Source organism: Cebus imitator, unplaced genomic scaffold (assembly GCF_001604975.1).
Source record: "Cebus imitator isolate Cc_AM_T3 unplaced genomic scaffold, Cebus_imitator-1.0 Scaffold150, whole genome shotgun sequence".
In the NCBI taxonomy this organism is placed as follows: domain Eukaryota; kingdom Metazoa; phylum Chordata; class Mammalia; order Primates; family Cebidae; genus Cebus; species Cebus imitator.
This window is the reverse complement of record NW_016107465.1, coordinates 3,133,154-3,158,471: the sequence shown is the minus strand read 5'-3', so window position 1 is coordinate 3,158,471 and position 25,318 is coordinate 3,133,154. Positions and strand designations below refer to the sequence as shown.

The window sequence follows — 25,318 nt, the reverse complement described above, 5'->3', positions numbered from 1 at the left end:
ACCACAATAAAAGCAAAAGCAATTAAAAAAATAAATGAACTGTCTCTATCAAATTAAAAACTTTTCAGCTACTCAGGAGGCTAAAGGGGAAAAATGGCTTGAGCCTAGGAGCTGAACACTGCAGTTAGCTATCATCACACACTGTACTCCAGCCTGGGTGACACAGCATGAGGCTGTCTTTAAAAAAAAAAAAAAGAAAACAAGTTAAAAAATCAAAATAAAAACATCCATATTTTTTGTATGTTTGGTTTTGTTTTGTTTTGAGACAGTCTCACTCTGTTGCACAAGCTGGAGTGCAGAAGCAAGATCTCTGCTCACTACAACCTCCATCTCCCAGGTTTTCAAAATTTACATTTTGCAAAAATTATCTACAAAAAATGCTCTCAAATTTAAATAATTGAAGGTGGCAAACTGAATCAGGAAGAAGTATACATAATTAAATGCAATAACTTTACAAATTTTTCATAGTCTAAACCTACCAAAGCATTTTCTTTAATTTGAAGATTCTTGAGGGCCACAGCTCCTAAAAGAGATTTAAAAAAAAATTGAAACAATCAAATATTTTTCATTTTAAAAAGTTACTAAGTATGCTTCATTCCTGATACTCAGGAAAAATATATAAATAATGTACCTAACAGATAATATAATCTACTGATGATCTCATTATCTCACCTTCATTTTTATACATAGTCTAAGATTGTATGCCTAACCAAATCTTCACTTATTGTAACTTCTGACCTCTGCAATTGTAGCTCAATGTTAATATGTACAAACATTTTAATCAGAATTATACAAACAATATGAATCTAACAAAGTAGCATGACACAAGATCAATATGCAAAAAGTAAACTACATTTAAATATACTTGCAATAAACTGCTGGGGAAAAAATTCTTTAATGCAAAAATCAGTGATCCCCAAGATATTTAAATAAAAACTTCCCAAATTCAAATAAAAAAAAGAAAAGAAAATGAGAAAAATAATAGAACAGAATGTACAAGAACTACAGGACAACTGTTAAGGCTGTAATATACAGGAAATGGGAAAACAAAAGTTTAAAATACTCTGCTATAACATTAGGATGTTACAAGTAATCCCCATGGTAACCACGCACACTAAAAAATCTTTAGAATATACACAAAAGTCACCCAGGCATGATGGCAGGCACCTGTAGTCTCAGCATACCTGGGGAGGCTGAGGTGGGAAGATCACATGAGCCTAGAAGTCCAGCCTGAGCAACACAGCCAGACCTCATTGCTATGTTGAGGTTAATGTCAATTATGTTATTAATTAAACCCAAAAGGAATCAAAGTTGTTACAAAAAATTAACTAAACAAAAAGAAAGGCAGTAAAAAGTAAAACAGAAAGAAGAAATGCTGTAAGACATATAGAAAGTAATTAGCAAAATGGCAATACAAAGTCCTTGCCTATTTGTAACAACTTCAAATATAATGGCTTAACACCCCAATAAAAAGACAGATTAGCAGAATGGATTAAAATAAACAGGATCCCGGCAGGGCGCAGTGGTTCACGCCGGTAATCCCAGCACTTTGGGAGCCCAGGGTGGGTGGATCACTGAAGGTCAGGAGTTTTAGGCCAGCCTGACCAAAATGGTAAAACTCCATCTCTACTAAAAGTGCAAAATTAGCCAGTTGTGGTGGCACATGCCTGTAATCCTAGTTACTTGGGTGACTGAGGCAGGAGAATTGCTTTAACCCAGGAGACAGAGGCTGCAGTGAGACGACGTTGCACCTTTGCACTCCAGCCTAGGCAATACAGTAGTACTCCCTCTCAAAACAAGTAAATAAATAAACAATAAAATTAATAGTATCCAAGGGTACGTGGTCTACAAGAGTCTCACTTTGGCTCTAAGGAAGCACATAAGTTAAAAGCAAAAAAGAAGGGAAGGGGAGGGAAGGGAAGGGAAGGAGGGAAGGGGAGGGGAGGGGAGGGGAGGGGAGGGGAGGGAAGGGAGGAAGGAAGGAAAGAAGGGAGGGAGGGAGGGAGGGAAGGACGACGGGAGGGAGGGAGGGAGGAAAGAAAATCCATGCAAAAATAACCAAAACAGAGACAAATATATAATCTGGGCATCACTAATCCAAAACTCCAAATTTGAAATGATCCAAAATCTGAAACTTTTTGAGTGCTGACATGATACCACAAGTGGATGATGTAGATGAAGATTATGATGTTACCAATGCAGAAAAAGTGTCTATAGACCACACGGTGAAAATGTGTGATAGGCTTATTAAAGCACTGGAGCAGCATATATTCATAACAGAACAAGAAATCATGACAGTTTATAAAATCAAATAGAGACTTCTCAGACAAAAAACACTGTTAGTGAGGCAGATGGTTCTGGAGGAAACATTTTAAAAAGCCATCTAGAAAAATGCCTCCTCATCCCTTGAGGATCCAATTCCTGGCCCCTCAACTGCTTCTAATGTTTCCTCTCACTTAAAAAAAAAATTAAGTACATTCTAAAGTTACCTTTTAATCTAAACACAGCATTGTAGGTGGAAACTGAAAGCCTGCCACTGTTTGTTGTTGCTGCTGTGTAACAGTAGATAGACATTCCCGGTGATGCTACTGTGCTGCTTACTCACACTGAACATGCTGTATATTCACTGTATTAATAGTACCTTATATTTCTTACTGTTAAGAACTTATGTGTAAATAATTGTAAGAAAATGATTGCTTATCAGTAACATATAAGTTCAGAGTCAGGAATAATGATGATGTCAAAAATCCATAGATTGCCTCAATGAGTGGCTGAGATAGAGACAAATTTCCTTTCTGATGATTGAATGCACACAAGCTTTGTTTTATGCAGAAAATTATTTAAAATATTGTATAAAATTATCTTAGGCTATGTGTACGAGGTATACTTGAAACACAAATGAATTTTGTGTTAGACTTGGGTCTCGTCTCCAAGATCTCATTTTGATATGCATGTATTCTAAAATCTGAAAAAACAAATTCAAAATCGCAAACACTTCTGATTCCAAGCATTTCAGATAAAGTATACTCAACCTATACCAATATTAGACATATAAACTTTACATCAAAATCTGTTACAAAAAAATAAAGGGCATTATATAATCATAAATCTGAAACTTCACTAAAAAGATGTAACAATTATAAACATGTCAGCACCAAACATCAAACCACCAAAACTTATGAAGCAAACACTGACAGAATTGAGGAGAGAAACAGATAGCACTACATTAATAGTAGAAGGCTTCAATACCCAACTTGCAGTAATGGACAAAACAAACACACAGAAAATTAATAAGGAAATATTGGACCTAATTAACATACTGATCAGTTGGATCAATTGGACCAACAGACACATACGGAACACCCCACCCAACAAGAGCAGAATACACATTTTTCTCAAGTGCACATGGGACATTCTCCAGGATATATGTGAGGTCACAAAACAAGTGTCAAAATTTTTGTAAAGAGAAAAGAAAACACACAATGGTCAACAGATATGAGAAAATGCTCAACATCACTAATTATCAGGTAAATAAAAATCAAAACCACAAGATAGTACCTCAACCTATTAGAATGGTTATCATCAAAAAGACAAAAAATAACAAATGCCACTGTGGCTGTGGAGAAAGGGAAACCCTTTCACATTGCTGTTGGGAATATAAATGAGTACATCCATTATAAGACACAGTATGGAAGTTCCTTAAAAATTTAAAAATAAAATTACCATATGATCCATCAATCCCACTAATGTATAGATATCCCAAAGAAATGAAATCAGTTTTGGTTCATACCTGAGTCATGACACCAAAAAATAAAATAAAATAAAATAAAATAGAAAAATGAAAGAAAAAAGGAAAAAAAAAGAAAAAAAAGAAAAAAAGAGAAAAAAATAAATGAAATCAGTTTGTTGAAGAGAAACCTGCACTTTATGTTTATCACAGCACTTTTCACAAAAGCCAAGATACAAAATCAATCAAGTGTCTACCAACAGATGCATTGGTAAAGAAAATGTGGTATATACAAATATACAAAGAAATATTATTCCTTATTAAAAAATAAAATAAAATCTTGTCCTTTGCAGCAACATAATGCACCTGGAGGACATAATGCTAAGGGAAATAAGCCAGGCACAGAAAGACAAGTCCTGCATGATCTCACTCACATGTGAAATCTAAAAGTTGACATCATAGAAGTAGTGTATAGAATAGTAGTTTCCAGACACTGGGGAATACTGGCGAGAAGGGAAATAGGTAAAGATTGGTCAGTGAGTACAAAGTTACAGTAAGATGGGAAGAATAAGTTCTGGTGTTCTATTGCACAGTTAGAGTGACTATTGTTAACCATACTGTACTGCATGTTTTAACATAGCTAGAAGAAAGATTTTGAATGTCCTCACCACAAAAAAATGATAAATGTATAAGGTGATGAATATTCTAAATATCAATTTGATTTTTATACAGTGTATACATGTATTGAAACATCACCCTGTACCTAATAAATATGTACAATTAATACATGTCAATTGAAAACAAAACTGTAAAATTATAAAAGACTGAAATTATTCAAGGTTCTTTTCCAGAAACAAAATAATAAATCTGGAAATAAATAGCAGATGGAAAAAAGCACAATGCACAAATGTATAAAAATTAAGCACTCTTAAGAAATGGATCAAAAAAGTGATCACAAGAAAAATTAGAAAATATCTTGAGATGAAAATAAAAACAGACTGTACCATCATAATTAGTAAGACACAGCAAAAGCAGTGCTAGAAAGGAACACAAAGCTGTAAATACTTATATTTAAAAAGAAGAAAAATCCCAACTTAACAACCTAAATTTATTCCATAAGGAAATAGGGGTGAAAAAAAAAATCCAAACCTAGCAGAAGGTAGAAAATAATAAAGATTAAAGATAAATGAAAAATAATGGGAAAAGAAAATAAAGAAAACAAACCAGTATTAGTTTTCTTTTTCTTTTTTTTTGAGACAGAGTCTTGCTGTGTCACCCAGGCTGGAGTGTAGTGGCACAACCTCAGCTCACTGCAACCTCCACTTCCTGGGTTCAAGCGGTTTTCCTGCCCCAGACTCCTGAGTAGCTGGGATTACAGGCACCTGCCACCATGCTCAGCTAATTTTTGTATTTTTAGTAGAGATGGGGTTTTGCCATGTTGGCCAGGCCGATCTCAAACATCCGAACTCAGGTGATCCACCTACCTCAGCCTCCCAAAGTGCTGGAATTACAGGGGTGAGCCACCGTGTCTGGCCACCAAGCATTAGTTTTCAAAAAAGATCAGTAAAATTGGCAAGGCTTTAACTAGGTTGACTAAGAAAAAAAGAGACACAGAGAGAGGAAAGTCAAATAACTAAAATCAGAAATGAAAGAGATATTACTATCAATTTTACGAAATAAAAAGAATTTATGAAAGTACTATGAACAAAAAACTGGATAACCTACAGAAATGAATGAATTCCTAGAAATACACAATATACTGAGACTGAGTCTTGATAAAACAGAATATCTGAACATACCTATAACCATTAAGTAAACTCAATCAGTCATCCAAAAAATCGTAAAAATAACAAAAAAAGCCTAGGACCAAATGGTTTTACTGGTGAATTCCACCAAACATTTTTAAAAATGAATTAACACCAGTCCTCCTCAAACTCTTCCAAAAAAATGGAAGAGGAGGGAACACTTCCAAACTCATCCTATCAGGCTGGCATTATTCTGATACCAAAGCCGGACAAAGACACTACAAGAAAACTACAGACCAATATCCTTGATGAATATTCATGCAAAAATCCTCAACAAAATACTAGCAAACAGAATTCAATAGCATCTTTAAAAGCATCTTAAATACTACTGGGTTATATCCTACAATCCAGTAGTATTTATTTCCAGAATACAAGAATGATTAATTAGCTGAGTGTGGTGGTGTGTGCCTGTAATCCCAGCTACTAAAGAGGCTGAAACAGGAGAATCGCTGAAACCCAGGAGGTGGAGGCCTCAGTGAGCCAAGATCACACCATTGCACTCCAACCTGGTGACAAAACGAGACTCCATCTCAAAACAAACAAACAAAAAAGAATGATTCAACATACAAAAAAAAAAAAAACAATGTATTACATCACTTCAACAAAATGAAGGAAAAAGGGACAATCATCTCAATTAATGCAGAAAAGGATTTGAAAAGATTCAGAGCATTTTCATGATGAAAAACACCCCCCCCCAAAAAAAATAAAAGGAAACTACCTCAACACAATAAATGTCATGTATAAACAGCCCACAGCTAACATTCTTGATAGTGAAAGACTACAATATTTTCCTCTAAGATCAGGAACAAGATAAAGATGCCCACATTTGTCACTTCTATTCAACATATCACCGGAAGACCTATCCACAGCAATTTGGCAAGGAAAATAAATAAAAGGCATCCAAAGTGGAAGGGAAAAAGTAAAATTTTCTCTGTTTGCAGATGGCATGATTTTATATATAGAAAAACCTAAATATTCCACCAAACTGTTAGAATTAAGGAATGTGCTTGACATAAAAATCAACACCAAAAAAATCAGTATCTAAAAACGAACAAGGAACAATACAAAAAAGAAATGAAACAATTCTATTTACAACAGCACCACAAATAATGTGTTGAGGAGTAAACTTAACCAAGGAGACTAATGATGCATACAATGAAGACTATAAAATGTTGCTGAAAGATATTAAAGAAACACATAAATGTTAAGACGTCCCATGTTCATAGATTGGGAGATTTAATACTATTAAAATGTCAATACTACCCTAAACAATTCATAAATTCTTTGCAATCCATATCAGAATCCTAGAAAAATCCAACACTTAATCCACATCAAATCTCAAGGAATCCTAAAAAAACAAAACAATATTGAAAAAAGGAAAGAAGATTACAAGTCTCACACTTTCTAATTTTCAAACTTACTAAAAGCCACATTAATCAAAAACAGTGTGGTACAGACACATAGAGCTGTAGTACAGAACAGAAAGCCCAAAAACAAGACCTCACGTATATAGTCAAACAATTGTCTTCAAGGGTGCCAAGGATATTCAATTTGGAAAGGACTGTCTTTTCAATAACTTTTCAACAGCAGTTGAAATCCACAATATCCACAAGCAAAAGAATGAAACTGGAACCTTATCTTATACTATATTCAAAAATTAACTCAAAATGGATCCAAGAGCTAAACATAAACCCTAAAACTATAAACTTCAAATAAGGCATAGGAAGAAAGTTCTATGACACTGCATTTTGCAATGATTTCTTGGATGTGTCACCAAAAGCACAGGCAACAAAAGAAAAAAAAAAATAGGTGTACTGGACTTCATCAGATGTTAAAACTTTTATTCCTCACATGACACTATCTACAGTGAACAGACAACACAGAGAAGTCAGGGTGGCCAAGTAGACAGAGAGTCAGAAAGAGCTTCTTCCACCAAGAGACCAGGCAATCAAGAAGACCAGCACACTCTGAGCAGATCTTTGTAAGGAAGGCACTGAGAGTGGGTAGCAGGACGATGCAGATCCTGGGCTGAAGGAGGAGAAAGCTGGGAACCCACAGGGAGTTCCTGAGCACCATGACTCATTCTAACCCCAAGTGCTCCTGGGGACTGGATGAGTTAAACAGGCATGGAGTAGCCTATTCCTGCCATGGGCATCTAGAATCCTAGCTGATGGAGGCTCCACGACCGCCTTAGACATTTAAGGTTGCAAGGAGAGCTCCTTGGTAAGTTGACAGAAACAGGGCTCCAGTCTGCATGGAGCCCAGAGGGCCTGGTGTGGGAATGGCTGCAGTGGAGCATGGCCAGGGATATCCACCTCCCAAAGCTCACCACACTTCTAGGTAGCTTTGGTCTTTGTTGACTATTGGAACTAGACAGAACAGGGCTACCTTGCCCAGGGGGGCAGGGCTTGTCTGATTGGAGCACCCCCACCAACCCCAATCTGCCAGCCTGTTCCACAGGCCCTGCCTGGCCATATCCAATTGCAACGTACGCTGATGCCCAAGGGCGGCACTTCCCAGCAGCCACCACTTATAGCTTCTTTGCTGGCAAGCCCCAGCTAACTGTCACAGAGCACTTGCATATAGGCCTCCAAGGGCATGCACCCACCCACAGCTACCCCCTACTGTTTTGCCAGGACACAGTCAGCTACAGCCTCCCCCCCACAGCTTTACCAGTGCATGTGCAGGCCTCACCACCGCACTGCCACCGCCCCAACCAAGCACTTTTGCTGGCCCCACCATCAGAGTGTTGTTGCCCAGCAGACTGGAAACACCTTGGTCCCTCCAGTGCAGCAAATGCTTAACCTCGAGAGGACAGAGAACAAATCCATGTGCCTACTCCTAACACCCCAGGGTTATACCATGCAAGCCAGGAGTGCTGAACTGAGCGTTGGCACCCGGAAATCATCAAGAAACTATCCCAGTCGACTAAGCTCAACTTACACCACAGTCAAACCCTCCGGGTAGCAAAGAACATAAAAGCAAAAAGCCTCATCTAACGGATAGCAACTGGAGAGATAAAAGGAATGTCAGCCCACAAAGATGAGAATGAACTAGGACAAGAACTCTAGCAACTCTATAAGCCTGAGTGTTTTCTTACGTGAGAAGGACTGCACCAGCTCCCCAGCAATGGTTTTTTTTTTTTGGTGGGGGGGAGGGGGGAGACAGTCTTGCTCTTTCACCCAGGCTGGAGTGCAGGGGCACAATCTCAGCTCACTACAACTTCCACCTTCCAGGTCCAAGCAATTCTTCTGCCTTGGCTTCCTGGGTAGCTGGAATTACAGATGCCCACCACCACACCCAGCTAATATTTTTATTTTTAGTAAAGATGGAGTTTCACCATGTGGGCCAGGCTGGTCTTGAATGCCTGACCTCAAGTCATCTGCCTACCTCAGCCTCCCAAAGTGCTGGGATTATAGGTGTGAGCCACGGCACCCAGCCTAGCAATGGTTCTTAACCAGACTGAAATGGCTGAAATGATGGGCATAAAATTCAGAAGATACTGAAATTTAGCAGAAGAAAGTTGAAACCCAATTCAAGGAATCTAAGTAATCCAGTAAAATGAGTCAGGAGCTGAAAGATGAAATAGTCGTTTTAAGAAACAACCAAACTGATCTAATAGAACTAAAAAACTTACTACAAGAACTTAATAATATCATTGGAAGTATTAACAGCAGAACAGAGTAAGCTGAGGAAGGAATCTCAAGAGCTTGAAGACTGGTTCTTCTAATCAACTCAGACAAAAATAAAAGAAAAATAATTTTTTAATGGGAAAAAAATCTCCCAAAACATAAGATTATATGAAGAGATCAAACCTACAATTCTTTGTTGTCCCTGAAAGAGAAGGAGAGAAAACAAGCAACTTGGAAAACATATTTGAGGATACAGTCCACAAAAATTTCCCCATCCTAGCTAGAGAGGTTGACATGCAAATTCAGGAAATTCATAGAACCCCTGCAACATACTATACAAGATGACAATCCTCAAGACACACAATCATCAGATTCTTTAAGGTCAATGTGAAAAAAAAATATTAAAGGCAGCTAGAGAGAAAGGGCAGTTCTACTACAACAGGAGCCCCATTAGGCTAACATGAGATCTTTCAGCAGAAACCCTACAAGCCAGAAGAGACTGGGGCCTAATTCAACAACCTTAAGGAAAAGAAATTCCAACCAAGAATTTCATATTCAACCAAAGTAAGCTTCATAAGTGAAGGAGAAATAAAATCCTTTCCAGACAATGAAATGCTTAGGGAACTCATTACCACCAAACATGCCTTAAAAGAGGTCCTTAAGGGAATGCTAAACATAGAAATCAAAGACCATTACCAGCCACCACGGAAACACACTTAAGTACATAGACCACTAACACTATAAAGCAACTCTACAATCAAGAGTACGTGACAACCAGCTAACAACATGATGACACGCTGAAATCTGCATATACCAATATTAATCTTGAATGTAAACAGGCTATATGTCCCACTTCGAACACACAGAATGGCAATTCAGATAAAGAAGGAAGAACCAACTGTATGTTGTCTTTAAGAGACCCATTTCATATGCAATGCCACCCACAGCCTCAGAGTAAAGGAATGGAGAAAGATCTATTAAGCCAACAGAAAATAAAAAAGAGCAGCCATGGGCAATTTATTTTAGACAAAACAGACTTCAAACAAACAACAATCAAAAAGGACAAAGAAGGGCATTACAAAATGATAAAGGGTTCAATTCAACAAGAAGACTTAACTATCCTAAATATGGATATACCCAATACTGGAGAACCCAGATTCATAAAACAAGCTCAGAGACCTATAAAGACTTACAAAACCACACAAAATAATAGTGAGAGACTTCAACAATCCACTGACACTATTAGATAGACCTAAAGTCAACACGTAACCAAATGGATCTAACTAACAGACTTCTATAGAACACCTCACCAAACAAAACCAGAATATACATTATTCTTATATGCATATGGCACATATCTAAAGGCAACCACATGCTGGGCCATAAAGCAATTCTCAACAAATTAAAAATCCCACAATCATATCAACCATATTCTCAAGATGACAGTACAATAAAAATAGACATCAATACCAAGAAGAGCTCTCAAAACCATACAATTCCATGGAAATTAAACTGCTCCCGAATGACTTTTGGGTAAACAACAAAATCTTAATTTCGATGAAATCAAGAATCTCTTGGGGCCAGGCACGGTGGCTCCTGCATGTAATCCCAGTACTTTGTGAGGCTTAGGTGGGAGGATCACTTGAGCCCAGGAGTTCAAGACCAGCCTGCCCAATATGGCAAAACACTGTCTCTACAAAAAATACAAAGAAATCAGTCAGGTCTAATTCTAAAAAAACAAAAGGAATTCATTGAAACTAATGAAAACAAAGACACAAGATATCAGAATCTCTGGGACACAGCTAATACGTATTAAGAAGAAAGTTTATAGTGCTAAATGCACACATCAAAATGGTGGAAAGATTTAAAGTTAACAACTAACATCATGCCTAGAGGAAGAAATGAGCAAATCAATCCCGCCAGCCACAGAAAAGAAACAACCAAAATCAGAGTTGAACTGAACAAAAAAACATACAAAAGATAGTTCCTTGAAAGAATGAATAAGATAGATTGCCAGCCAGACTAAAAAAGAAACTAGACTAATAAATACCAAAATAATCAAAATACACACAATCAGAAATGGCAAAGACAAGACCACAAAATAATAAAAAAATACCTTAGAGGCTATAATGAACACCTCTATGCACACAAACTAGAAAATCTACAAGAAATGGATAAATTCCTGGAAACTTACAACCTCCCAAGATTGAACCAGGAAGAAATTAAATACCTAAACAGAACAGTAACGAGTCCTGAAATTATATAAAAAGTCTACCAACCAGAAAAAGCCCTGGACCAGATGAATTCATAATCAAATTCTACTGGACATATAAAGAAGAGCTGGTACCAATCCTACTGAAACTATTCCAAAAAAATCGAGGAGGCACTCCTCTCTACTTCATTTTACTTTATGAGGCCAGCATATTCTGATACCAAAACCTGGCAGAGACATAACAAAAACAGGAAACAGCAGGGCACGGTGGCTCACGCCTGTAATCCCAGCACTTTGGGAGGCCGAGGCAGCCGATCACAAGGTCAAGACATTGATACCATCCTGTCAACATGGTGAAACCCCGTCTCTACTAAAAATACAAAAATTAGCCAGGTGTGGTGGCACACATCTGTGGTCCCAGCTACTCAGGAGGCTGAGGGAGAAGAATTGCTTGAACCCAGGAGGCGGAGGTTGGAGTGAGCCGAGGCTGCGACACTGCACTCCAGCCTGGTGACAGAGCAAGACTCCGTCTCAAAAAAAAAAAAAAAAAAACCACCAGGAAACTTCAGGCCAATATCCCTGATTAACACAGAGGCAAAAATCTTCAATAAAATAGTAAACCAAATCCAGCAGCACATCTACCATGATCAAGCAGACTTTATTCCTGGGATGCAAAGTTGGTTCAACATATACAAATTGATTCATTACATAAACAGAACCAAAAATAAAAACTACATAATCATCTTGATAGATGCGGGAAAGACTTTTGATAAAATTCAACATCCCTTCATGTTAAAAACCCTCAAAAGACTAAGCATCAAAGGAATATACCTGGAAATAATAAGAACCATCTATGACAAACCCACAGCTAACATCACACTGAATGGGCAAAAGCTGGAAGCATTCTCCTTGAGAACCAGAACAACACAAGGATGCCCAGAGCAATCAGGAAAGAGAAAGAACGAAAAGCCATCCAAACAAGAAGAGAGGAAGTCAAACCATCCCTGTTTGCAGACAATATGATTCTATCCTAGAAAACTCCATGGTCTCTGCCCAAAGGTTTTTAGAACTAATAACTTCAGCCAAATTTCAGGATACAAAATCAATGTACAAAAATCAGTAGTATTTCTATATACCAATAACATCCATGCTGAGAGCCAAATCAAGAATTCAATCCCATTCACAATAGCCACACAAAAAAATAAAACACCTAGGAATACAGCTAACCAGGGAGGTAAAAGATCTCTACAATGAGAATTACAAAACACTTCTCAAAGAAATCAGACAACAAAAACAAATGGAAAAAAATTCCATGCTCATAGACAGAAAGAATCAAAATTGTTAAAATGTCCATACTGCCCAAAGCAATTTACAGATTTAAAGCTATGTCTATCGAACTGCTAATGTTATTTCTCAAAGAATTAGAAAAAAAACTATTTTAAAATTCTTAAGGGCCCAAAAAAGAGCATGAATAGCCAAAGCAATCCTAAACAGAAAGAACAAAGAACAAGGCCTGAGGCATCACACTACCTGACTTCAAACTACAAGGCTACAGTAACCCAAACAACATGGCAGTGGTATAAAAACAGACATGTAGACCAGTGGAACAGGTCAGAGAACCCAGAAATAAAGCCACACATCTATAACTACCTGATTTTAACAAAACTAACAATAACGTGCAATGGGGAAAGGACTCCCTATTCAATAAATGGTGCTGGGATAACTGGCCAGCCACATGCAGAAGACTGAAACTGAATCCTACCTTTCATTATATACAAATATCAACTCTAGATAGATTAAAGACTTCAACGTAAAACCTAAAACTATAAAAATCATAGAAGAAAACTTAGGGACTACCATGCTGGACATAAGCTCTTGCAAAGATTTAATGATGAAGACTCCAACAATAACCACACACATAAAAACAAAAACCACAAAAATTCGCAAGTGGGACCTAATTAAACTAAAGAGCTTTTGCACAGCAAATGAAACTGTCCACGGAGTAAAGAGATGACCTACAGAATGGGAGAAAATATTTGCAAGTTACACATATATCCGAGAAAGCTCTAATTATCCAGAATCTNAAAAAAAAAAAAAAAAAAAAAAAAAAAAAAAAAAAAAAAAAAAAAAAAAAAACCATTTAAAAAATGGGCAATGGACAAGAACAGACACCTCTCGAAATACATACATGTGACCAAGAAACATGAAAAAAAAACTCAACATCACTAATCACTAGAGGAATGCAAATGAAAAGCACAATGAGATACCATCCTACACCAGTCAAAATGGCTATTACTAAAAAGTCAAAAATAACAGATGCTGGTGAGATTATAGAGAAAAGGAAACACTTATATACTGCTGATGGGAATGTAAATTAGTTCAGCCACTTTGGAATGCAGTTTGGAGATTTCTCAAAGAACGAAGAACTACCATTAGAACCAGCAATCCCATTACTGCGTATATACCCAAAGGACTATAAACTCTCCTGCCATTAAGACATATTCATGTGTATGTTCATCACAGCACTACTTCACAACAGCAAAGACATGGACTCAACATAGATGTCTGTCAACAATGGACTAGATAAAGAAAATGTGCTACATATTCACCATAGACTACCACACAGCCATAAAAAGGAACAAAGTTATGGCCTTTGCAGCAACATGGATGCCACTGGAGGCCATTTTAGTGTGCGAGTTATCACAGGAAAAGAAAAACAAAATACTGCATGTTCTCACTTACAAGTGGGAGTTAAACCTTGAGTACTGTGTTCGTCCATTGTTGTGTTATTGTAAAGAAATACTTGAGACTGGGTAATTTACAAAGAAGAGGTTTAATTGGCTCATGGTTCTGCAAGCTGTACGACACCAGCATCTATCTGCCCAGCTTCTGGGGAGGACACAGGAAGCTTTCAATCATGGCAGAAGGCAAAAGGAAGTCAGAACATCACATGTCCAGAGCAGGAGCAAGAGGGGGAATGCAGAGGGAGGTGCCACACACTTAACCAGATCTTGTAAGAACTACTCCAAGGATAGCACCAAGCCATGAATGATCCCGCCTGCCAAGACCCATTTGCCTCCCACCAGTCCCCACCTCCAATAATGGGGATAACAATTCAATATGGGACTTGGTGGGGACATGTATTCAAACCATATCCAGTACAAATGGACACAAAGAAGGAAACAACCACCACCAAGGCCTGCTGGAGGTAGAGGGTGTGGAGAGGGTGAGGATCAAAACCTATCTATCAGGTACTATGCTCTCTACCCGGGTAACAAAATAATTTGTACATCAAACCCCAGCGACACACAATTTACCCAACTAACAAATCTGCACATGTACTCCATGAACCTAAAATAAAAGTTAACAGGCAAAGAAAAGGAAGAAAAGGTGACACACAAAATGGGAAATATTTGCAAATCATGTATCTGATAAGGAGCTAATATCCAGACTACATGTGTGTGTGTATATATATATACATATATACTCTTACAACTCAAAAAACAACCTGATTAAAAGGTGGAAAAAGGACTTAAATAGGTATTTCTCCAATTAAGATATACAAATGGCCAATAAGCCATGAAAAGATGCTCAACATTAATAATTAGAGAAATGTAAATGAAAACTACGAGACAGCACCTGACATTCTTACGATAACTACTGTCAAAAAAAGAGAAAATAAATGTTGGTGAGGATGTGGAGAAATCACAACCCTTGCACACTGTTGGTGGGAACGTAAAACAGTGCAGCCACTATGGAAAGTAGTATGATGGTTCCTCAAAAAAATTAATAGAATTACCATATCATCCAGTAATTCCGCCTCTGGGTATGTAACCCAAAAATCTGACAGCACAGACTTAAGCTCAAAGAAAAGTATCCATGTTCATAACATCATTATTCACAACAGCCAAAAGATGGAAGCTGCCCAACTATTCATCAACACATGAATGGAAAAACAAAATGTGGTATACACATACAATGGGATATTATTTAGCCTGAAAAATTATTGAAATTCTGACACATGCTACAACATGGATGCACCTTGAGGACATTATGCAAAGTAAAAGAAGCCAGTCACAAATGGTAAATACTGTATAATTCCACTTATACTTCAAGTATTCAAATTCACAGAGATCAAAAGTAGAATGATGGTTACTGGGGTCTGGGAAGAGGGTAGAATGGGTAGTCATTGCTTAACGGGTGTAGTGGTTCAGTTTTGCAAGATGCAAATGATGGAGTTTTGCTCTGTCGTCCATGATGGAGTACAGTGGCGTGATCTCAGCTCACTGCAACCTCCGCCTCCCAGTTCAAGCGATTCTCATACCTCAGCTTCCCAAGCAGCTGTGACTACAGGCTTATATCACCACACCCAGCCAATTTTTTGTATTTTTAGTACAGACAGGGTTTCACCATGTTGACCAGGCAGGTCTTGAACTCCTAACCTTAAGTGATCTGCCAGCCTCAGCCTCCCACTGTGCTGGAATGACAGACGTGAGCCAATATACCCCACCTATAATGTTATTTGGATGTGGATTTGGATTAGTTTTACGTAAATAGTGCAAACCAGAAGACAACAACTTAAATAGATTTTTTAAGAAATATAATTGGTATGCTAAGACAGGAGAAAAAAATTAAATCATATCAAATATGGTTAAAACCAGAGAAGGCAAAAGAAGAGGGAAGACTATTTAAAAAGCAAACTTGTACAACAAACAGCAAACAGCTATAAATATGATAGTGTCAAAGGAAAATGAAAGCTTTTTCTCTCTACTCATATTCAACACAGAACCCTTCTGTAACCGTATGTGTGAAGTTCCCCCCGCCAAAACCCTAAACAATCCTCCAACAGACACCAACTATAATTCAATTAAATAATGACACTATCTACCTACAGACAGTATCAGATCCCACAGGTTAAGGGCTCAGTCCCTTAAGACTGCCTGTCACTTCAGATGCCAGTCACAAGTCCCAGGCTGTGATCTGTGCTTCGGACTAACCAGCTATAAATAAGGGTTAGCACAACTTATTTACTTTGGTTTGATAATTTGCTAGGATGGCTCACAAACCTCAGGGAAATACTTATGTTAAACAATTTATCATAAAGGATATTACAAAGGATACAGATAAAGAGATGGACAGAGCAAAGTAAGGTCGTGGGGAGCTTCCATGCCCTCCCTGTTGTGGACTTTGGTAACTTCATAGGTTTTGGACCCAATCATCTGAGGATACTAAGGGCTAAATATATACGTCATGATCTAATGGGATTTATTCTACGTATGCAAGGCTAGTTTAACATTCAAAAATCAATTAATGTAATCTATCATACCAACAGATTAAAGAAGAAAAAAATCCTGTGATAACAGTAATAGATGCAGAAAAAACATTTGACGAAATCCAACATTTCTTTTGATTTTTTCAAGATGGAGTCTTGCTCTGTTGCCCAGGCTGGAGTGCAGTGGCACAATCTGAGCTCACTGCAACCTCTGCCTCCCGGGTTCAAGCAATTCTCATGCCTCAGCCTCCCGAATTAGCTGGGACTACAGGCACCTACAACCATGCCCAGCTAATTTTTGTATTTTTAGTAGAGACGGGGTTTCACCATGTTAGCCAGGCTGGTCTCAAACTCGTGGCCTCAAGTGGTCCGCCAACCTCAGCCTCCCAAAGTGCTGGAATTACAGGCGTGAGCTTCCATGCCCAGCCCCAACATTCTTGAAGGAAAATAAAACACTCTCAGCAAAGCAGGAATAAGACATGTAAGTACAACAGAAAAAAAAAAAAATCAGAGTATTGGTTGCCTCTAACGATGAGGGTAGGAATAGATTAGGAAAGGTAGGGAAAGAGACTTTCTGGTGTGATGGTCATGTTCTATATCTTGACTGGGTTTGACTTACACATGTGGATGCATTTCTCAAAACTCAGTCAATGCATTTCTCAAAACTCAGTCAATGCACACTTAAGATTTCTACATTTTCTTCTATATAAATTTTACCTTAAAAGTAAACAAATAAGCAAATATTGAACTCTTATTAATGATACACATGCTGAAGTATTTAGGAGGAAATAAACTCATCTCTACAACTTACCCTGAAATACATTGAATAATATGAATTGATGCAAGGATAGAGAGACGATTAGATGGATAGGTATCCAACCAAACATGCATGGTTAAATATTTATGGTATTCCATTATACAGATATGTCAGTTTGTTTATCCATTCACCTGTTGGTGGATACTTGGATTGTTTCCCATTTGGGGGCTATTAAAAATAAAGCTGCTATGAACATTTGTGCGCAAATCTTTGTATAAACGTATGCTTCCATTTCTCTTGGGTAAACGTAGAAATGCAATGGCCTGATCATACAGTAGCTGTATGTGTAGCTTTTTAAGAAATTGCCAAATTGTTTTTCCAAGTTGTTGTAACATTTTACAACCCCAGGAGACACATAATAGAGAATTCCAATTTTTCCACATCCTCACCACCACTTGCTGTGGTCAGCAATAAAAAGGAATAAACTATTGATTGCACTACTACATGGATAAATCTCAAAATAATTATGCTGAAAGAAGCCAGACTGAAAGAATACAAATTGTGCAATCCCATTTATACTAGAAGTCTAGAAAACTCAAGTTCATATACAGTAATAGAAAGCAAATCAGTGGTTACCTGAGGACAAGAAGGTTAAAAGGGACAAGGAGGATTAGAAGGAACAGTTTACAAAAAGGCACAAGGAAATTTTAAATATGACAGATATGTTCATTATCTTGTGATGATTGTTACCTGCATGCATATGTACACTAAAACTTATCAAATTGTAGACTTTCATGTATTTTACTGCATGTTAATTATATCTCAATAAAGCTGTTAATACATAATATTAATGACAAAATCTAGGTAATGGGTATACGGAGAGGTACTATAAAATCTCATAACACATTTTATAATAAAATGTTTCATAGTCTTCAAAGTTCTATTAAAGTATCTTAGAACATGAATATAAAAATAATATTTAAGGAATTGGTAATTAACACCAGACTGTAAGAATCATTTGTTTGGTTCCCCAGTGTATTCTGAGCACAGAAAAATGACTCCTTAAAATCAAAAACTGTATCCTAACTAAATCTTCATCTTCCTGTACTGCTCCTGGTATAATGGGGGTATGCAGTAAGTGGCCACTAAACACAAGATTCTATTATAAAGAGAAAGCTGGAAGATTAACATTTCAAAAACAGAATATGTTAATAGATAAGAAATCTGAACTTCAAATATTACATAAAAAATTACAAATTTGTCCAAGTATCATGATTTTGGAGAAAACAAAAGAGAGACAAGGGAGGCTAAACTAAGAAGGGGCTATGAAGTACAGGTACTTCCTGTGTTAAAAATGAGAATTCTATCACACAAGGCACCTTTACTACTGCTTTTGCTTAACGCTCTCTTAAAATGTACCCAACTGTGCATCACAGTCCCTGGTGTCAATTGTTTCAAAAAAGATTTTGATGTCCTATAATCTCTGGGGGCAGGTTCAAAAATTTGTATTCATAACAAGCACCTATGGCTGATTCTGATGCAGCCTAGCTCTTAAATATGTGAAATGGCTGGGCGCAGTGGCTCATGCCTGTAATGCCAGCACTTTGGGAGGCCGAGGTGGGCAGATTACTTGAGGTCAGGTGTTCAAGATCAGCCTGGTTGACATGGTGAAACCCCATCCCTACTAAAAATGCAAAACTTAGCCGGGCATGGTGGCAGGTACCAGCAATCCCTGCTACTCAGGAGGCTGAGGCAGGAGAATCACTTAAGGCCGTGAGACAGAAATTGCAGTGAGCCGAGGCTGTGTCACTGCACTCCAGCCAGGGTGACAGAGCAAGACTCCATCTCAAATTTAAAAAAAAGAAAATACATGAAATGCTACACTGCTTGAGAAAGATGGGAGGTAAATTTCAGATGAGTCTATGAAACATTACCACCTCTCTAACTAGATGATACATGAGAAGGGAAAATTATAAATAGAAGTGTATAAAAAGTATACCTTACCAACATCAAAATTTGCCAAGAGTCAGCCTGGGATGAAGCTCAATTCCTTTTTACTTCCCTGAAAGACAGATTCTTCTAGCACTGAGTCTACTTACTGTATTGAACCCAGTACAGTAGCACTCTTCTGCTGCACTATAATTAAACAGGTTTATGGAAAACTCCTTATTCATATTAGGAAAATGCATTCAGAACTCCAAAGAATCATCTCAGCAACAAATTTTCAGAGCACCATCCGTTATTAGCAATGACTGACTACTAATTTGATAATATTATACTAACACACTAATACTGAAATTTGCTGATTACACAGAAGCCCAGCAAAAGCACACATTTACAAGTACCAATAGGTCCTTCACGTTAGACCATAAAATATTATCTTAAAATTTTTCTATGCAGCATTTTTTTTTTTTTTTTTTTTTTGAGGCAAGGTCTTGCTCTGTCACCCAGGCTAGAGGACAGTGGCGCAATCTTGGCTTACTACAACCTACACCTCCCAGCTTCAAGAGAGTCTACTGCCTCAGTCTCCTGAGTAGCTGGGATTAAAACAAGCGCCACCATGCCCAACTAATTTTTGTATCTTACTGTTTTAGTAGAGATGAGGTTTCACCATGTTGGCCAGAATGGTCTCAAGTGATCTGCCCTCCTCAGTCTCCCAAAGTGCTGGGATTACAGGCATGACCCACTTCACCTGGCCATCTAACTTCTATTACAGAAGTTTTCAAACAATGTTTTTTAAAAAACCTCTAAGTTTATCAAGTTACTACTTTTGAAATTCTCAAAGAATATTTTTAAAAAATACTCCACCTATTATTTAAAGTTTCATTTACCAAAATATAACCAATTTCTATAAATAAAACACTGACACGTTATTTTATTTTGAGACAGGATCTCACTGTCTGTTGCCCAGGTTGGAATGCAGTGGCATGATCACAGCTCACTGTAATTTCAAATTCCTATGCTCAAGCCATCTTCCCACTCAGCCTTCCAAAGCACTAGGATTACAGGGATAAGCATCGCACCTGGACAATGACTTTTTTTTTTTTTTAATTCTTTAATAAAGACTAAAGTTAGAGGGATCACACTACCTGATTTCTAGACTAACTAAAGGTACAGTCACCAAGACAGGGCGGTATTGGTGAAATGACAGACATGCAGATTGATGGGACAGACTAAACCCACACAGTATTAAGTCTACTGGTTTTTTGTTGTTTTTTTTTTTTTCCAAAGTGCAAAGATAATTCATTTGAGAAAGAATAGTCTTTTTTTAGTAAGTAGTGTTGAACAACTGGATATCTGAATCCACATGCAAACAAATGAACCTCAACCTTCAACACGTATCACATACCTTACACAAAAAGAGATTCAAAACTTAAAACTACAAAATTTCCAAAAGAAAATGTAGGAGAACATCTTTGACTTTGGGAAAAGATTTCTTAGATATGATTACTAAAAGCCACGATTCATAAAAGAAATGTTTTATAAACTGGGCTTTACCTAAAATTTAAAATGTATGCTCTACAAAAGACAAAGTGGGAAAAGACTAAGAAAATATTTTCAAATCACGTATGTGATGAAAAACTTGTATCCTTAATATTTAAACTTGTATCCTTAATATTTAAAGTACTCTCAAAACTCAACAATAAGAACACACTTTGGAAAACAGTTTGGCAGTTCCTCAAAAGATTACACAAAGAATCAGCATATGACCTAGCAATTCACTTCTACGTATATATCCAAGAGAATTTAAAACATACATCCACAAGAAAAAAAAAACAACTTGTTCATGAATGTTCAGTTGCATTATTCATAATATCCAAAAGTTGATGTTTAGGAATAATCTCAACATCCAACAACTGGTGAGTGTGGATAAACAAATTGTGGTCTATGAATACAATGGAATATTATTCAACTATAAAAGCAAATGAAATAGTCATACATCCTTCAACATGGAGGAACCTTGAAAATACATTAGGTTAAAGAAGCCAGAAACAAAAGGCCACATATTATATAACTCCATTTAAATGAAATTTCCAGAATTACCAAATCCAGAAAGACAGAAAGTAGATTACTGGTTGCCAGAGGTGGAATAGGGAGAAGTGGGAGGAAATCGAGAGTCACTCCTAATGGGCAGGAGGTTTAAATCTGGGGTGCTGAAGTGTTCCTGAATGAGACAGTGGGGATGGTTGTGACTATACTCAACTTTGTGATTACACTAAAAAACACTGAATTGTACATTTTAAAAGGGTGATATTTATGGTATATGAATTTAATCTCAATTTTTAAAAACCCACACAACCTAATTTAAAATGACCCTGCAATCTCACTCTTAAGTATTTATCCAAGAGAAATAACAATTATGTTCACAGAAACACCTGTACATGAATGTTTATGACAGCTTTATTCATAACCTTCAAAAACTGAAATATCCTTCAACTAGCAACAGATAAATAGTTACAGTCAGGAGGGCGCCGTGGCTCACGCCTGTAATCCCAACACTTTGGGAGGCAGAGGAAGGCAGATCACTTGAGGTCAGGAGTTCAAAACCAGCCTGGCCAACATGACGAAACACCATCTCTACTAAAATACAACAATTAGCCAGGCGGGATGGCATGCCTGTAGTCCCAGCTACCCGGGAGGCTGAGGCACGAGAATAACTTGAACCTGGGAGGCAGAGGTTACAGTGAGCCAAGTTCGTGCCACTGCACTCCAGCCTGGGCGACAGAATGAGACTCTGTCTCAAAAACAAACAAACATACAGTCCATCCATAGAATGAAATACTACTCAAAAATACAGAAATGAAATTCACTAATATATGCAACATATGAATGAATTAAAGTCAGACCCAAAAGGCTACATACCACATAATTCCATTTATATGCACTCTGGAAAAGATAAAACCAAAAGGATGGAAATTGATGACTGACTGCCAGGAAGCGGGGTGAGGTCAACTACAAAGGAGCACCTGCGAGAATTCAGGGTGCCTGATGAAACTTTTATGCGTCATTATTGTGGTGGTGGATACATGCCTCTTAGCTTTTGTCAAGACAAAATTGTATCACAAGGGCGAATGTTACTGCATGTAAATTTTAAATAAAATAATAAGTTGATTTATCACTCTAGACAAATCTCCACCCTGAACGTAGAAGCAAGGTTCCACTACAGATCAAAGCTCACCTCAAGTATTCTTAAGGCTTCCTTCTGAGGTAGGTGGAGCCAAATTTTATTTTCACTTGGCAACTGATAAGCAGCATAGACAAAACAGTCTGCAAGTTCCTAGCACTAATCAAACAGGCTGAAACAGCTATCATTATGTCCCTAGATTTTTGTAGTTCACTCACTCTCCATCATTGTACTAGGTCCCCACCGTAGCAACATTCTTTAAAATCAAACTAAATTGCCTGTTTAAATCATCTCATAAACAAGAAGAGTCAAGAGAAGTATTTCAGAAGAAGGCTGGAAGTGTGTGCATAGTCGAGAATAAATTACTTTATATTTAAATACACATACTATTCACACACAAAATTAACTCTCACTTTGGCCTGGGAAATTAATTTCATAAAGGAGTCTAATTTCTAGCGGGTGTTTAAAATAAGTGCATAATACAAAAACAGATGGAAACGCTAAAAATGAGGCTCTCAGTAAGGCAGAACTCCAAACTAAACGCACCCAAGGAAAGCTGGGTCCGTCACCACCTAGGCAGCGTGAGGCCCGGTTCAGCCCCGTCTTTTGCAGGTCTGAGACGCTGCACTGCACGCCTTGGCTTTTCTTTAAAATTCAGCAGTTCACTCTGACCCACATATCCATAAGTCTTGAAATGTGACACATTCCTGGGTCAGGCTGTAAACTGCTAACACGCACGCAACCGTTTGAGTTACCCTGCACGTGAGTTTCCTTTTTGTTAACTGCCGAAGCCAGGTGAGCGAGATGGTGTCCGGGTCCTAGGGCCGGAAGGGGGAGCGCAGAAAGCACCACGGGTCTAGCCGGGAACTGAGGCTAGGCTAGGGAAGCAAGAAAGCGAGCGTCCCGGGTCACACCGCCCTGCCTTCACGTGCGAGGCAGCAGGAGACACGCGTGGGCTCTCTGGGGCCTTCGTCATAACCCCAAGGGGGCAAAGGACAGGGAAGGGACCCAGCCCAGGAGCGCGGCGTCTCGCCTCGTCGCCCCACGCGGCTGAAGCCGGACCGCGAGGCGCCAGGGGTAGAGAAGGGCCCCTCGCCGGGAGTTGAACGCCGGTCCCTTCCTCCGCTCCGCTCGGAAAATAACAGACCTTTTCATCTCGCACTCATGACCCTCTCCTTCCCCAAAAAATATAAACAACTCGAGGGCGGAGGCCCAGGAACTGCCATCCGGCTTTACGTAACTTGACCCAGCAGGTGGCTGCTCCCGGCGAGCAAGGTGCTCCAAGCCCCGAGAACACCGGACACGACTCGGACAGCGAGACGGCCTGGAGGCTGGCGAGGCCGGGGAGCGGCGGCTGCCTCGTTACCTTTCCAGATGCCCAGAGAGAGCTGGGACGTGTCCAGGTCCACCACATAGTCCCCCAAGAACCGGTTCAACACGTCCACGACCACCGACTCGAAAACCATGTTCTTCAGCCGCGGTGAGCACGGCAGCCGGCCCGTGCGCTCCTCCTCCCGCCGCCTTCCCCACGCCCGTCCCTCGAGGCCGTTCGGTTCACCGGCTCCCCGGCAGCTCCGGCTGCGGCGCCCCCGCTGGCCGGACGCGCAGCCCCAGCGCGAGCGCAGCCAGGGAACCAGGATGCCGCTCGCACGACGCGTGCGCAGATCAGCGCGCGGGTGGAGGCGGAGCGCTGCGCCGACCTGGGCGTGCCGCCGGAAGGGGGAGAAAAGGTGGCTGTGCCGCCGCGGCTCTGGAGGGTGCGCTTTTTGCGCCGAGCCCGGCTCCCCTTTCCTGTTGGCCCCGCCTTCTCCTCATCGCCGGGCAACGGGACACAGGTCAGGAGCCACAGGACTTTTTCCGCCCTCTCTTGCAGATCTGAGTCGGGAACGGCCCCCCGGGGCGGGACGGTTGCGCCCGCCCGGAACGCTCCTCCCCCTAGAGGGAGGTGGCCGCCTCCACGCGGGCGCGGTGCTCGCTCCTGAGTAAGGGTGGGAGGATTCCAGCCTCGTCGCCGGAGGCTTCACGGGGACTGTCCCAGGGAGGACCCCCCCCATTATTACAGGTCAGGGGGTCCGGCCAGCCTGAGTGTCCTGGTGCCTGTAACCTCCCCGCCTGGTCCTCCGAACGTCTGGCCCTTAAGAGGACTTAACTTCCTACTGCGAGTCGAGGATGGAATTACACAGTCACTGCCCTGCATCTGAGAGGAGCACCCATTTTTGGTCAAGTCATTAATGCGGAGCCGTCTTTCATTCCAAAGAGTGACACGTTTCCGTGCAGATAAGAGTTAAAGAGTCAGCCGGTCTGGAGACTGCTGAACGCCCTCCAAGAAATACTGGGAGTGCTGAACCCCTCACCCCAGACCCTCCACCGAACCACCGACCTAAAATAAATTACAACTCTTTCGGCCCGTTGGGTCTTATATAGAAATAGTCTCAAAGGCCTGAGATCACAGAGATGCTAAATGTGAGGTTTAGATACTTGTAATTAGTCATCTCCAGGACCAAAGAAGTGTACATTGAGCGTTTTATCTTTGCACGTTAAACGAGTAATGATGGCTTTCTATTAATTACTGTGTCATTTTACTACTTTTTGTGCATAGTCACCAGATTTTTCAAAATTAAAGGTTTAAGGTGTGCCTTTCAAAGTACAATGCCTGACAAAAACTGTTAATCTTTACATGGGTTTATGAATTATTTTTATATAATTTTATATCTGAAGGACCTTTATGAGGTCTCCAACCATTTAGTCTTAAATATAATGAAGCTGAAATGTTAGGGATGTGTGCAAG

General features: G+C 39.2%; 1 protein-coding gene across 3 annotated transcripts in view; it reads right to left on the bottom strand.

Moving 5' to 3' along the window:
* The window catches only part of VPS13A (vacuolar protein sorting 13 homolog A), a 239,033-nt gene extending 214,780 nt beyond the window's left edge, over positions 1–24,253 (bottom strand). For all 3 annotated transcript variants that reach the window (XM_017543278.2, XM_017543280.2, XM_017543281.2), the window contains exons 1-2: positions 23,897–24,253; positions 480–523 (exon numbers count right to left, since the gene is read on the bottom strand). In XM_017543278.2, coding sequence (XP_017398767.1) covers positions 480–523; positions 23,897–23,996 — 144 coding nt within the window. In that variant the 5' untranslated portion in view covers positions 23,997–24,253. The remainder of the gene's footprint in view (positions 1–479; positions 524–23,896) is intronic.
* Between the last annotated feature and the right edge of the window lie 1,065 nt (positions 24,254–25,318).